General features: G+C 41.4%; 1 protein-coding gene across 1 annotated transcript in view; it reads right to left on the reverse strand.

Moving 5' to 3' along the window:
• Positions 1-9,772: 9,772 nt before the first annotated feature.
• The window catches only part of fgfrl1a (fibroblast growth factor receptor like 1a), a 76,205-nt gene continuing 70,182 nt past the window's right edge, over positions 9,773-15,795 (reverse strand). The window contains exons 6-8 of the mRNA XM_044039447.1: positions 12,373-12,545; positions 12,112-12,292; positions 9,773-11,604 (exon numbers count right to left, since the gene is read on the reverse strand). Coding sequence (XP_043895382.1) covers positions 11,165-11,604; positions 12,112-12,292; positions 12,373-12,545 — 794 coding nt within the window. The 3' untranslated portion in view covers positions 9,773-11,164. The remainder of the gene's footprint in view (positions 11,605-12,111; positions 12,293-12,372; positions 12,546-15,795) is intronic.

Below are 15,795 nucleotides of genomic sequence, written 5' to 3' on the forward strand. Positions count from 1 at the left end.
TTAAAAAGGTCTCGGCCTCGCCTGGAAACAAGGGGTGTAACTTCATTTTGGGACATAACTTTATACAATAAAAGCTTTATATGCCACTGACCACAAAAACAAACACAAATGTGTCTCATCATTTCTCTGCAAGGTAATATTTCAAGGTATTTTTACATTTTTGCAGCACTTTTCATACACAGAGCAAGATTTAAGGAGAATTGTAAGAAATTCCAAATTGCAAGTGACGTCCTTTGAGAGTCAGTGGGTGAAATTCAAACCAAAATGTAGCAGTGGCAGAAGCAGCCAAAATGTTACTCACCAAACCTGACACCGTCTGACGTCTGTCTGTTCACCAAACTGGATTTCCACTTGTGTGGTTGCCATTTCTTTTTTTCCAGGCTGACGATGAAGTCATCGTGCTGGTGCATGGAGGAGGATCTTGAGGCTCCAGGTGTGAGCACAAGTGCACTGACATAAAAACAACAACAGTCTGTCTTCTGTGTCCTTCTTGGGTGAGGCATGGCTTTGTCCTCGAGTTTTTTAACACAGTCTCATCACCAGGTGTAAAAACACACACACTAATTTATGGGCAGGTGGGGATTATCAGCTCGTCTGAACTCAAATCCCTTGACTTCATTGTATTAAATTAAATTGATCAGCCTGTAGGTGGCACTGTTGTCTGTCTCACTGTTGTCCCAGCATCGTGATAACTCAGGCATGCATTCCTCCACTGTGTGTGTGTGTGTGTGTGTGAAGGTCTTTGGACCACAGCTGCCTGTGATAGGGATCTGCAGGATGAGGAAGGGACGCTCAGGAGGTCACACACACACACACACACACACACACACACATGTGACGGCAGGCAGGCTGTTGCCTTTGTAGAGCCTGGCCTCCTCCAACTGTCCCATGCATGCTTGAGTGATGTCAGCACGGCCGTGGAAAGATTCCTTTCCTGTCTCACACATAAACACACACACACACACACACACATACGTCTTTATCACACACAATCTCTTTTCACACATAAAACACACACACACACAGATGTGGACTATTCTTGCTTTTTACTACTCTCTCAAACAAATACACACACAAGCTCTTGCTTGTAAAACACACACTGCCTCTGACTTTATTCCTCTCTTTCTATCTCTATCTCTCACAAACACACACACACACACACTTGGCAGGATGTGCAGGAAGAAAAAGGGGCCGAAAGACAACACCGAGATTAGGAGGCTTTTGTCACGGCTGTGTGGCAGACTTTAAAGGCCTTGGCTCCTCTCCCATCTGCCAGATTTCTTTCTTTTCTCACCCTGTATGTCCACATCCCTCTCTTTTCACGTGGAGGAGTTGGGGGGGGTGAGCGTTTAGTGCGTTTAGTCGAGAGATGGAGGGAGGGAATGGGTGGAGGAAGGATGGAAGCCGCCTGCTGCTCCCCTTTTTTTGTGTGTTTTTGTTTTCCCAGTAGTGGCAGCTTTGCGGCCGTGTGGAGGATGAGTGGACAGAGGGAGGGCGGGAGGGAGGGAGGGAGGGAGAGGTATGCAAACAGAAGAGCGCTTCAATGCCAGCCAGGTGTCTGTGTTGTTCCCATATGTGTGTGTGTGCATGTGTTTGATGTATCTGTATGTGTGCACATTTTCACAGCACTAAACCAATATCTTGTCTTTTCCAGTAGAGTATGTATAGGTATGGTAGCGTTCTAATTTTTGTATGTGTATGACTTGTTTTCCCAGGTGTGTGTGTGTGTGTGTGTCAGAGGCCGTCATGGTCACTGACTCCATTCACCTGAGTGCTTCTCTCACACTGAAAAGGCAGTTGTTGCTGCTGCAAATAAGAAAAAAAAAGAAAAAAGAAGAAGAAGAAGCTTTTTGGACAGCTTCTCCTCATCACCAACCACAGCTGCTGTTGACTCAAGCTCGCAGGAATCTCCTCCATGGGTTCACACCCTTTTAACCAGCCAACCACACACACTCAAGACCCCGTCCACAAATGAGCCAAAGGGTCCTGTGAGGCCTCAGCGTCCAGAGGACTGAACACTCGTATTCTGGCAGTGGACCGGATTTTCACAGATGATCGTGACTAGGATGACTGAACGGAGACCGAAACTTCTGGTAAATGAAGCCGCAGCATCCAGAACATTCACGGTCGAGCTAATATCCCCCCCCAGAGTTTTTCAGGTTGTGTTTTTTTCGAGGGTTTGTGTTAAAGGGGATAAACAAACAGTGACCTCATCACAGAGATTCATGCTGCGTCTCAGCAGCTCAGGAATGTCTTCACACTCGTCTGCTCGGTCTTTCGCAGAGAGCGGAGACGTGAGAATAAAACCTGCAGGTTTCACTGACAGCATACTGCATATACAACTCTTTTTTTTTTTCCTATTATTTCTATTATTATTATTGTTATTATTTTGAACCATCAGGGGGTTAATAAACCAGCAACAGTGCTCAGGTAGCTGTCACACAGGGAGCCACGACATGTCAGGCAACAAGGACAAACAATCAGCTCGGGAACCAGATTTAACCGGATCTCCAAAGATCCTGAGAGACGACAGAGTGGCATCACTACCTGAAAACGATCATAGAAAGACGGAATGATGTGAATCTGCAGAGATCACGTCTGATCAGGGACACAATCAAGAGCTAATGAACTTGATCTTGCCTTTTGCAGAAAGAAGACCGAGGTTCACGACCCTGCATGGAGTTTACATGTTCTCCCCGTGTGTGTGTGGTTTCCTCCCACAGTCCAAAAACATATAACAGATTTGGGGATTAGATTAACTGGACACTCGAAAATTGACCACAGGTGTGAGAGTGAGCGTGGATGGTTGTTTGTCTCTACATGTGACCCTGTGATGGACTGGAGACCTGTCCAGGTGCCTGTCCAGACCCTCATGTGGAGGATAGAGCGGAATAGAAGATGGATGAATGGATGGATCTTGTTTATTTATTTCAAATGCGTTTATTCTATGGATTAGGACGAGGTAAAGTTTATGAAGAACTTGAAGATGTCCGGTCACATCTTAATTTTTCCTGCCAACATGGCGGTGTAAACAAACTGAGTCATGTGACGTCTCAAGAGCTTTTTTTTTCCCACAAATGAAGCTCAGTACATCTTCACTATACAGTTAAGTGGTTGATTTTTAGTGTGATTTTGAGTTAATTTTGCGACCTGATACCTTTGTTGTGTCATTGTTTTTTTTACTGTATACTGACTTTTCTGCCTGACTCATAATCTCATAATCTCAGCGAGACTTTCACATTTAAATTTGGATAAAAACACACAGCAGACACTTCTGTGGGCTGCACTGGAAAAACAACACTGAATATCGAAGCAAATGAAATGTGTGAATTTGTTTTTAATAAACAATGAATTCTGTTTTAGGAATTTGAAAGTGTGATGTTTTCTCCTCCCTTCCTTTCTGCTCTACACATTTCTTTGACCCCTCTTCATGTGACACCTCCACACTCTTCACTGATCCCTTCTCCATGTTCTCATCTCCTCTCATCAGTGCAGAGCAGCGGTGAGCTCAACACATCTGTCAGTGGGTCAGGCGATGTCTCATCATCCTCCTCTTCCCTGCTTTTCTTCATTGTCGTCACCCACCCCCACACACACACACACACACACACACACTGACTCTTGTACAGTCAATCAAATTCACAGGAGATGATACAGACTAACACACACTGAGCAGGAACAGGATAATCTATGAGATATACGAAGAATGAGAGGTGAAAGTCAAGGAAACACAGTATTTGATTCGATTTTTTCCTCCCTCCTCAAATCTCATACCTACGAGAATAAAGACTAATGTCTTTCACAGCTTTACATTCTGCACGTCACTTCTTCTGACATGTATTTATCACCAGTGAAGCCTTTCCAGATGCATGGCAGAGGCAAGTCCATGCCACGGCTCCCACAGCATTGATAAATCCCTGGGTCGAGTTATTCAGCAACAGTCATGAGTACGTAGCTGTTGACTTAGCAAAAAATCTCAAAACCACACATTCCTGCGAGGTATTTCCCTTCTTTGTGTATTTTCATTTCTTTTCCCGCTCCGCTCGCTCATCTAATATTCCCTCAACCCCACGTTTCTGGACCTTACAGTGCACAACACTGTGAAACATTATTGTACGCATGTGTAGTAATAATCCTGTTTTGGTCAAAATCCAATACGACTGTTCATGTTTTAGTCTCTGTGTGTTTCTATATGATCTAATTTAAATGAAAGTTGAAGAAAATATGGGAAGCAAAAGCAAACAAAAGACATTTTTGGCATAGTCTTTTTCTCCCGTTTCATCTTTTCTAACTCACTTATTTACCATTTTATCCGTTCATTTTTAATCAAAAAGTGATTATTAAACTATGACTCTGCTGGCGCTGCTGTTTAAACACCACAGGGACTCTCGCCTACAGCGTATCACATGCGTATGTGATGTGATATAGTATTTCCACTCACTTTGTATATGGAAAAGTCTGAAAAGTCCTATTCTAGCTAAAAAATACAGGAAAAACAGATACAAATCTGAACAAAATCACTTTTACAGGCACAACACATCCTGAACTCTTTGCGATAAGTAAGTAAATAAAGTTTTCTTAAGTAAATCTTCCAAAATCAGGACTTTTACATGCGACAAATTCTGTGATCGTTGGTATTTTGAATGGAATAATGTGACTGAAAGTTGGTGCTCTCTATTAAAAAGTGTCCAACGAGTTAAAAATCATACAACATGTGTATGTAATGCTCAATTATGTCTTGAATAAACGGCGTAAAAGACCTTAGACAGGACAGGTGTTACCAATGACACTAATTAGGGTTCCACGTCATTCAGTTTTTAAATGAGCCTGCTATTGGAAAAGTCACAAAGGTTTTCCTACTACTACTTCTGTATTGTTAAACCTCTTATCAAGGACAGGAGACTGTACTCTCCAAAAAACAGTTCAGATTTCAACACAAAATCACTTTGCTTGCCTCAAAAGTCCAAAAAAAAACCAGGAAAATAGCTCATGATGAATAAATAGCGAGAAGCCTGGAGTATTAGACACTGAGAAACAAAGGGAACACAGCTTATATGTACACAGAGGTGGAGGGAGACAACGAGGCACAGGTGAATCTAATGAGGGCGGGGCAGACAATCAAGAGGCTGGAGGGGAAACACACAGGGGCAGGAAGTGAAGCGGTCTGAAACGAGAGAGGAGAGGTGAGTTTCACAATAAAACAGGTAAAATTAAACGTGACAGAAAGAACGAAAGAAAGAAACATAAAACATGACCTTCAGAATGCCGACATGTATCACAAGTACATTATAAAAAACATGGATATATATGTATATATATATATATATATATATATATATATATATATATATATATATATATATACATATATATGTATATATATATATATATATATATATATATATATATATATATATATACACATATATATATATATATATATAAATAGATCTTTGGTTTATAAGAAAACATGATTTGAAGGAAATCATTAAGTCAATATTGCGGTCGAAAGTCCACAGAATTTATTTATGTGTTTCATTGAAGCCTTTGACCAAATTCAGAGAATCAAGAAAACTTATCCTGAGATGAATTTGATTTGGGAGCCCCACTCTCCAGAGTTGCTATATGCTTGACTATTATTGATACAGATATAACACTATAAATTGCTTGAATTATAGTTGTGTTATTTTCACCTTAGAAGACAGTAAACTTGAATTTAATTACTTTAGTTTAATGACTTTGTTTAAAACGTGTGCAAATGTGCACTAAATGAGCAAATATTTGGCTACAAATTAAAACCAAATAACTTAAGCTCAACACTATTTAGATATCTATATCTAAATATATATATATATATATATACATATAATTGTGTATATATATATATATATATATATATATATATATATACATATAAAATGTAACGCGAAGTCGGGAAATCACGCAAAGATGCTGCTAAACAAAGTGAGGAGGAGCACAGAGATGATGATGATGATGGCTACCTTGGTTTGTTAGTCTTTTTCTGCTCCGCCCTCCTCATCCTCAGCCTTTTCCTCAGCCCCGTCATTTCCACATTATTTTCTTTCATCATCTTATTTTCCTAAAATGACTCAGACAGAACAACAGAGACAGAGAGAGAGAGGAGAGAGAGGGAGAGGGAGGAGAGAGAGATGCTGGGCCTTCGCACCCTCCGTCTGCACGCAACGCTTGTCCGTCTGTCATCTCGCTCGACAGACATGTTGACAAGTGAAACGTCGGTTGCTGCTCTCACAATTGGAGGCCTACAACTATTTAGAGGAGTTAAAGACAGGACTGGAATCCCTGTGTGTGTGTGTGTGTGTGCGTGCGACAGAAAAAATGAAAAGCAGCAATAAAGATGAAGACATCAAAATAATTCTTGACTTTTTTAATGGCACAAAATGAAGTGATTACAAATGAGAAAGAGGAAAAAAAAGAACTTTTTTATCCTAAATAACGATGAGACTGTACAAGATTGTCGATACAAAGGTTATCGATAAAGTTTTTCGTATATATATTCTGTCGGCACGTATAAATACAGTATCTTACAATGACGGGAGGAACATGGCGGTGTTTGCTACATAGCTTACATTAGGACTATAACACAGAAAATCCACTCATGCAGTATAATGCCCAGGTATATGAAAAAATAAAAATCATAAAATGTGTTTAAAATGAAAATAAATTAAAGGCACACTTTCCTTTTTGAATGTCGAGGCTAACTAGAGCTACTGTACGTTAATGGTCCTAAGCAGTAAATGACCTAGATTTCTCTCCATTTGATTATGTTGTTTCATGTACATACTAGTGCTAAGTGCACTCACACACACACACACACAAACATATATATATATATGTACTATATATACAGTCTGTCCATTGGCAGTCCATTAGCTTTGACACTTAAAACTTACAGTTTAAGTTGTGAAATGAGGGAGAAAAAACAAAAAAACAAAAAAACAAAACAGTGGCTGGAGAATATTTTCATCTTTCCAGGAGAAGAAGAAGAAAACTCTTAACAGCGAGATAACTCGGCGCAGCTGTCAGCAGACGCCCAGAGAGCCAGGAACGCTCGGGAGGACAAGGAAAAACATCTCAAACAGAGCGTTACAGATGCAACATCTCAACTGCACTTTCCAATAAACGTCCGTAAGTGGACGGACGAGAATCGCTGACACAGCGTGTCATGTTTGAAATCACTTTTTTTATATTCCAGAGGCAGCAGCGTTTTATTCTTAATCCTCACATATATCAAACAAATTCTCTCTCAGTCAACTTTAAAATGTATCAGTGGAGGTCACTGTGATTTATCCACCTCTGTACACTTGCACATGTTCTACTCGAGTTTGAAAGAGATTTATGTGCAAAGTAAAGAAAGCCCAGATGTGGGTTTACACACGATGGTGCAGTGGCTCGCAACGTTGCCTCACAGTGGAGTTTGCGTGTTCATCCCCCACGTGTACAGGTGAGTTCAGGTGAATTGGACACACTAAAAAGAAAGCGTGAAAGTCTGTCTGTCCAGGGTGTGTCCGCAAACTCCGCCCGCTCCGACCTTTTGACCCATGTCAGCTGGAATTGGCTCCATCGTTCTCCGCAACCCTCACGTGGAGGATAAACTGGTAGAAAACGGACGGATAGAAGAGCAGATGTACGAACGAGTTCACCAGGTTGTTGTCACATGGTTGTTGAAGAAAGCCCGCCTTTTACCAAAATACAGTACAAATAAACAGAATAACTACACTTTTCATTCATATTTCACATATATACACGGTATAATTTCTGCAGCTTTTCATGTTTAAACATCTCAACTCTCGACTTCTTCCAACCACACCTGAAACCTAAGTCGTATCTTGGCAACGTCACGTTAGTAACGCGGTTTTTCATTTAGTGGTCAGATTCTAATGGACATATGAACACATGGACGACGAGGCGGACACCTGAGATACACTGAGAAGGTCTGCAGTTTATTCATTTAAACGTAAAGTTAACCCTTTAACACCGAGCGCATCGCAGACGACACGTGTGACACTTTGCGATGCCGTAATTATGCGACAGTTCGGAAAAACTCCCAATGTTTTCTGAAAGTGGAGAAGTTGCATGTCAAAGCCCTGTTTTTGGACATTGAGACTCAAACAAATTTTATTTTATCTATGTTTTACACTGATCAAATTTTAAATTTAACACGCAAAATCTAGTTTTTTCGTTTGTTTTTTTTAAATAAAACTTCTTGTTTTTCTTCATTTTAAATTATAAATGTAAATAACTGCCAGATATTGAAAGTTATTCTGGAAAAATGGACAAAAGCACTTAGTTACAGGATACTTTTCTGTCTCATCTATGGTTGCTTATGGTGTTAAAGGGTTAATGATGGACAGGTGTGAAAGAAACAACTAAAAAGTCCTCGGAACAAACGAGCAAAGTAGAAAACGCAGTTAATCAGAGTTTCAATGAACACTTCCAAGAGACTACTGTCCTGGTATAGAGGTAAAACTCCACTGCAACAAAATAATCTTTATATTTTGAAATGTAACGGACAACAAGCGCTCTACTCTTCCTCTAACTCTGACGTGATAACGTTTTAAATCCACTCTCTCACGTCCTCCTCGGATTCTTCGGCACTAATTGCTTTCGTCCACAGCTGCCGATGACCTCACTAATACGTGGAAGGCCCTGCACAAACACACACATGTTTTCAGTTTCACTGATTAGATCTCTGCTCAGGATACAGCCTGGAGGGAAGAGAGCGTTAGGAAGTGTGTATTAAAGGTTTTCCCACTTGGTGTGACAAACATTAAATGAGGGGTGAGAGCCGGCACGGGGCGGGGGGAAGTTTGGGGGGGTATCAGTTAAGTTTGCTCATGTCCACACGAGCATGCGGAGACGTCCAGGTCGTTAAAATGAGTAATAATTCACAGATGCAGTGTGTGTGTGTGTGTGTGTAAATGCATGTACGGTCAAATCATATCCATTAAAACGTGTTTCTGTAGCTCATTATTCGCTAAAGATGTGTTTTGCGATAACTCCGCAGGTGAATCTCTGAGTCAACGCATCCCAGGCCAGTTCAGATGCACATGTGCGTGCACTTACGTGTCACACGTGACAACAACAGCGCTAATCTTCAACTCAGTAACTACGGTATTTACCGCCATTATTTTACCTTCTCAGTATCAGAGAGGGAAATGGAGGCAGTCATTTCCACAGCAGCCATTTTGACGTGACACAGGTGGAAAATAAACAAATGAATCAGTTTCATCCAGCCTGTTTTGATGTATATGAATATACTGAATGGAAACACTTGACGAAGGTTTAAATGTAAATGTGAAGGCCGATAGGGCTGCAGCGATTCATCGATTAATTGATTATTAATAATAATAATGATTCATCTGTTTCAGTTTTTTTCTTTTTTAATAATCAAAACAAGATCTCTTGTTTGTGAATATTGTGAATATTAAAAAAAAAATATATAACCCCCCGATATTTATTAATTTGTGTGTACAATTTAATATGTTATGACCACATATAAGAGTTTTTGGTCGCACTTTATATTAAGGAACACATATTCAACATTAACTAACATGTATACAAGTGGCATACTAGCCCTTATTAAGCACAAATTAACACCTTAACCAGGAAAAATCTTAATTCATGTCGTAATAGAGGTAGAATAAGTTTATGTAGAATAAGGTGTTATAATAATTACTAATAAAGGGCTAAATATAAAGTGTGCCCATGTCATGTCTGGGGCTCCGTAAGAAAGAAAATCATGAACCTGAATCATTTTAGTTTGTGAACAAAAACAGAGAAATTCGAGAACATCAGCGTTTCCAGTTTGTCAAACACCGATTCAACAGTTTTTGAAGATTTTCTGTCATTTTTCGACCCAAACAAGTCCTGAATTAATCGAGAAAATAACTGACACATGAATCGGTTACGAAAAGAATTGTTTGTTGCAGCCCTTAAACACATTCGGCGAATAAGAGACGACTTATCATCCTTCTGAGGTGAAATAATCATCTAATATTCCCTTGAATTCAGTTCAAATTTTGGGAAACCTCGCTTCAGTCGCGACTATATGAACTGCACACTGCCATGTGATCAGTATCAGGGTTCTTTTACCAGTGTGGTGTAAAAATGGCTGCTGGGAAAAGATGAGTGACAGCAGAGGCCATCTGACGACAAACGTGTGTCTGTCTTTAAAGGACCTGTGTGATACATCCAAACATCCAAGAGAGGACTCGTGGTGATGATCCCTTTGCTCAAAACAAGATGAGAACTGACTTCCTGACAAGCGCAAACAGGAAATGCCGTCAATCTGTGGGTTGGAGGGGGGGGGGTAAAAGTACTTATCGGAGTCTGAAGAGATCAAGTGATTACTTCCGCATCTGCTGTCTGCAGGAGGTCCCCGGGCTAAAGCAGAAATCACATTTTAGCTGCTAAGAGAGGCTGATGTGAGCTCTCTCTCTCTCACACAGCAGGCGGCAGCAGCAGCAGCAGCGTTTGTCTCCTGTTGTGGTTCTTATGGCTCAGCTGGGCCGACGCCTGAGATACACTCTGAAGTTACATTACACACACATGCTATATGTTGCTATATAGATTATCCGGGATGAAGTAGCATGCTAAATGCCATATAATCATAATCCACTATATATACACGTGTAGCTATATTTGGAGCCTGTGAGTGTGAGCGAGGAGGTTGCGGTTGTTTCCCAAAGTACTAAAAGAACAGAGGCAGATAAATTGCCGGGTTCACTGTCGAGGCTTTTTGATCAACAAGGTGGGAAAAAAACAGATATAATATAAAAAAGATTTGGTATTTAACACGAGGCGTGACTGCGACATATATTTAGGGATCGCTCAGTCACAGATTGTTTTTGAGATTTGCTCCCACGTTGGCTAAAAATAAAGATCTCCTCTCTGTCTGTACATTCTTCATTGTTTGTGTCTTGAATCCATTCGTGCATAACATTACAGCTGGAGCACAGTGAGGAAGAAGTTGCGTGACTCCATGTGTCCCTTGCATGCGGCTTTCCCTTGTTCTTTGCTGTGTGTGTCAGCGGCTAGCGTTGGCACCGCTGTGACCGGATCCTCGCGCACAGGAAAAACGTGTTCACGCGAGAGTTGATTAGGGAAACACGCCCCCAGGCTGCTAACACTGGTAGTGAATGTGCTGGTGCTGGTGCACTTTCCCGTCCACGTGCGAATGCGTGTGCGTGTGAATATCCGTGTAGATCTTGGGGTAGACCTTCGGCGCCAGAGGAGCGCTTCCCTGAGCCACGAGCAGCTGCTGATGTGCGACGTAGTCCTCGTACGACAGACACTCTTTGTCCCCGCTGGACGTCTGCGGAGGCGGCGCGGGGCAGGACCGCTCGCGGCCGCCCGCCGGCTGACGCTGAGCGGCGGGCAAAGTGGAGGACGAGGAGGAGGAGGAGGACGACGAGGAGGAGGAGCAGGTGCGCTTCGACTGGCAGAACCAGAGGAGGGCGGTGCCTAAGATGAAAGCGACGCCTGCTGGTATTCCAATGATGACGGGCCAGGGGAGGCCCGGGGACGGTGCCGTGGGCACAGAGTTGATTTGGGGCTTCTGATCTGTGAACCAATGAGACATGAACAACATCAGTTAACCCTTCTATCATCATCCCACAGGATTTGACACACGCGTACGTCTCATTACCGTAACTCCTAGACCGTTTGGGATATCTAGAAAATTCTAATTCAAAAAACTATCGAGTGACGATCTGGCCAGGGTGTGACACAGCACTTCTGCGGAACGAGCGTCCAATCACAGATGAGATTCACCACAGGGGCAGAAAAACTCACACATGAACATATAAAATCAAAATAAACCCAGGGTTAAATGACAAAAGGATGGCAGCTTAAGTGAAAGATTACTACGCAAAGGAACATGAAGGTTTTTGGAACATGAAGGTTAAATTAAAGGAATACTTCACCGACTAGCATTTAGCTTTGTGTTACAACAAAGAAAAGAATGAAGATATTTCTCAAGGTCGGGAAGCACAATTTCTCGTAATACAAAGCTAAATGCAAATCAGTGTAGTATTCCTTTATCATCTGTGAGTGTCTGATGTCTCTGACCTGGCAGCACAGTCAGGTAGGCGCTCCTGAAGCTGTAGCCCATGGTATTGGCTCCCAGGCAGATGTACATGCCCGCGTCCTCCTCCTTGGCTCTGGTGATCAGCAGCTTGTTGAGGTAAGATCCGTCGGGACGAGACCACACCTCTCCCGTCGGCAGGACCACAAAGCGATGATCTCCGACCTATGAATGAAACCATAAAAAAGGTCACTTTAAACGCCACACGGTCGTCGTTATGCTACGTGAATGTGCTCGCTCGTTACCTCTATAGTGGAGTTGAATTTGTTCTCGTCGCCGGGTTCAACCCGTTTGAGCCACTGGATCACCGGCTTGACGTCGCTGCGGACTTTACACTGGAAGGACGTGGTTCCGCCGTAGTCTACGGTGGTGTTGACGGGGTGAGTGCCGGTCAGGATGGGTTTAGAGTTGGTACGCTCTGCACAGAAAAAGACACGGGAACAAGTAAGAAACACAAAGAAACTGTGCTACTTCTCTACTATGTTGCTTCTAGAGCTGCAACTGAGGATTATTTTCATAATTCTCGTTTCATCGTTTCATCGTTTGGGCCATAAAATAACAGAAAACCTTAAAAAATGTTGTTCGTCAAACCTGGAAATGATGATGTTCTCAAATGTCTCGTTTTGTCCACAAACCAAAATGATTCACTTTTAATGATTTCTTTGTTCTCCAGAGCAAAGAAATAAAGAAAATATTCACATTTTAGAGGCTTAAACAATGGGAAATCTTGTTTTAATCATAATCAAAAGCTTCAAACCGATTAATCGATTATCAAAATAGTTGTCGATTAATGAAGTAATCGATTAATAATCGACTCATTGTTTCAGCTCGAGTTGCTTCCTTCCATTTTCCTGCATTGTGATGATATAGAAACAGTTGTCTGTGAGGCTTTGCTGCTTTTTCCACGTCTGATATTGGACTCGTCGCTGGTTGGAAACCACCAAAAGTTGTTTACAGCCGCTGCTGAAAGTCTACACCACGAGAACGACCTGTTACATTACATATTATATTTCAGTTTATTTTTAATTGGGCAGTTAACCGCTTGCGTTTCTTCATTTCAAGGTTATTTAAAGTGTTCAATGAAAGTGGAAAAGTGCAAACATTTGCCACAAACGAAACCAGAAATAGATTTATGGTTGAATTCTTAAACATGGATGCTGTGACGAGAATGAAATGTGCTATGAAAGCATTATTTGCACAGTTTCTGCTGTAGTCACCGCCACATCCTCCCACTCTTGTACACACAAACAGATCCCTGATCTTCTGTTCTCCCGCCCTTTTCTTTCTCTCTGTTCATAAAGCAGAATAAACACACCTGGCTGCCACAGACACATTCAATAGTCTCTAGTCTTTAGTTTTCAGTACGTGCTAAATGCAATCCCACGGGAACGGAACAGAAAATGACCCAGATTTGAAAGAGAATTCTCTGCCATCAGCTGTTTTTAAACTTGTTTTCCAGTCCTAAGTTTTCTTTGTTCTGATAACCATTACGCTGCCTGCAATGAAACTCATTAAACTCACGAGAGGAGACAAAGGGGAGTTTATGAAAACTTTCTCTGGGATCAAACTGACATGTTGTGAAGATGCTTTTACTCTTTTTCTGGGTTTTTACACGTTTTGTCGGGAGCGTCACCAACAGCTGCGAGTGATTGACAGCTGAGTGAATCTCTACTGATAGATAAAATATCACATTTGACAGAAGTGAGCAGCGGTTTGATTTAATTCCTTTGTGCGTGCAGATAGAAAATGTGTAAGTGTCGGAAAGACTAATGCTGTAGTTTAATGTACAGCAGATGTGGCGCGAGTAAAGTGAGAATCAAGACAGCAAAGTCTGAGCCTCCCAACAGAGCTGTAACACGGAGAAACACACACTGGGATTCAACGCCAGCAGCTCTCTCTCACTGAACTGCTCCACATTAAATCACAAAACACCCAACACTTCTTCTTTTGCAGCTTCCAACTTCAAAAAACACTCAGCACTCATCATAACACACGTTCAACAGTGAAACCAGATTCTTTTTTTAGACGTTTTAAAAGTGCAGCCGGCTTCACCTTCACACTCAAAGTCCTGCTGGACAGTCCCTCACTCGCTTGAACGCTGTTTACTGACAACACTGGGCTGTGATCGATAAATGCCACTGAAGCGAAAGGACGCAAAAAAGAAGCTATTTTCAACGTCTATTTTTGGTGCGGCTCAATTGCTAACACATTTTCTTTTCACCACACTTGAAATTAATGACATGCAGGTTTTTGCTGCTCAGGCGTTTTTGTTTGACACAATCAAATCTGTGAATGGAACGTTTGAAAAGCATTGTTATATCTCATGTCCAATGAAGTTGGACACTGTCAGCGTGCAGAGAATATCTATATCCAGCTCCTTCCAAAAAACGCTGCCAGCAAATCATTTACGGCAGCTGAGAAGTTAATTATGATGACATTTTTTAAACAGAATCACTGGATTGTGAGTCGCAATCCCGGTCATTTGCAGCCACAGTTGCCTCTCAGTCAAACAATAACATACAGCACAAACAGTACACTGTGCAGAGAGCGCACATACTGCTATTGTGTGGCTTAAGTGGCAGAAAGGTATCGTGTAACACTCCACGTCTCGCGTAGCCGCAAATCCTCAAATCTCTCAGTCGAATCCTGACATGAAATGACCGCTGAAATGCAGCTATAATTTTTGGATACACTCAAATTTTACAATCATATTTTTAGAGCGCAAATGGCCACGATATGAAGAGTCAGCATATTTTTGCTAACTGACAAGTTGACAAGCCACAGAAAACATTTAAGGTTATTTTTATAGCACATTTTTGCTGATTTTCTTCTCTTTTCCCCCTTTTTCATCATTATCTCCATATTTCTGGGTTCTGTTTTGGACGGCCGTGGACAGACACGCGCCATCTCATTACATCACCTCAGTCAGAATTGATCTCACGTTGCAAATGGCAGGGTCTAAATGTATTCGAGAATAAATAGACCACCCTTTTTATAAATAACCATTTCAGCATTCATTCATTCTCCACAGCTTATCCTTTGGGGGGTCACAGGGGGAGCTGCAGCCAACAATCCCAGCTGACTTTGGGCGAGAGGCAGGTTACACCCTGAACACAGGGACACTAACAACCATTCACGCACACACTCACGCCACCATTTCAGCACAAATACTACATGTTCAAGGAAGACATCACCAAGTGACTCATATCTGACTTATTTTTTCCCCCTTGATGTGACTCAGATCCAATAATATTTTTAAGGGCTGTGTGGAAACAGAAATCCAATCATCAATTTCGTCCAGATTGGCAAGTTTACGTGACATATTTTTATTCCCATCTGGCTTTTATTCCGATGACTTGTGTCCATATTAACACAGCTACTGTTGGACGTCAATGATTCTTACACACTGGACCTTTAATGATGCAGGAACGTTTTAATTCCTGTCCAATTGATGCATCAAAAAGGTGATTTAAGAGGATAAAAAGACATAGTTGTGAGATAAAAAGTCTTAATTATGAGATAGTCAAACTTATGAGATAGTCAAACTTATGAGATAGTCAAACTTATGAGATAAAAGTCGAAATTTTGAGATAAAAATATAGGATAAAAAGGTGAAATTATAGGATAAAAAGTAGAAATTATAGGATAAAAAGTCAAAATGATGAGAT

Source organism: Solea senegalensis, linkage group LG12 (genome assembly GCF_019176455.1).
Source record: "Solea senegalensis isolate Sse05_10M linkage group LG12, IFAPA_SoseM_1, whole genome shotgun sequence".
In the NCBI taxonomy this organism is placed as follows: Eukaryota; Metazoa; Chordata; class Actinopteri; order Pleuronectiformes; family Soleidae; genus Solea; species Solea senegalensis.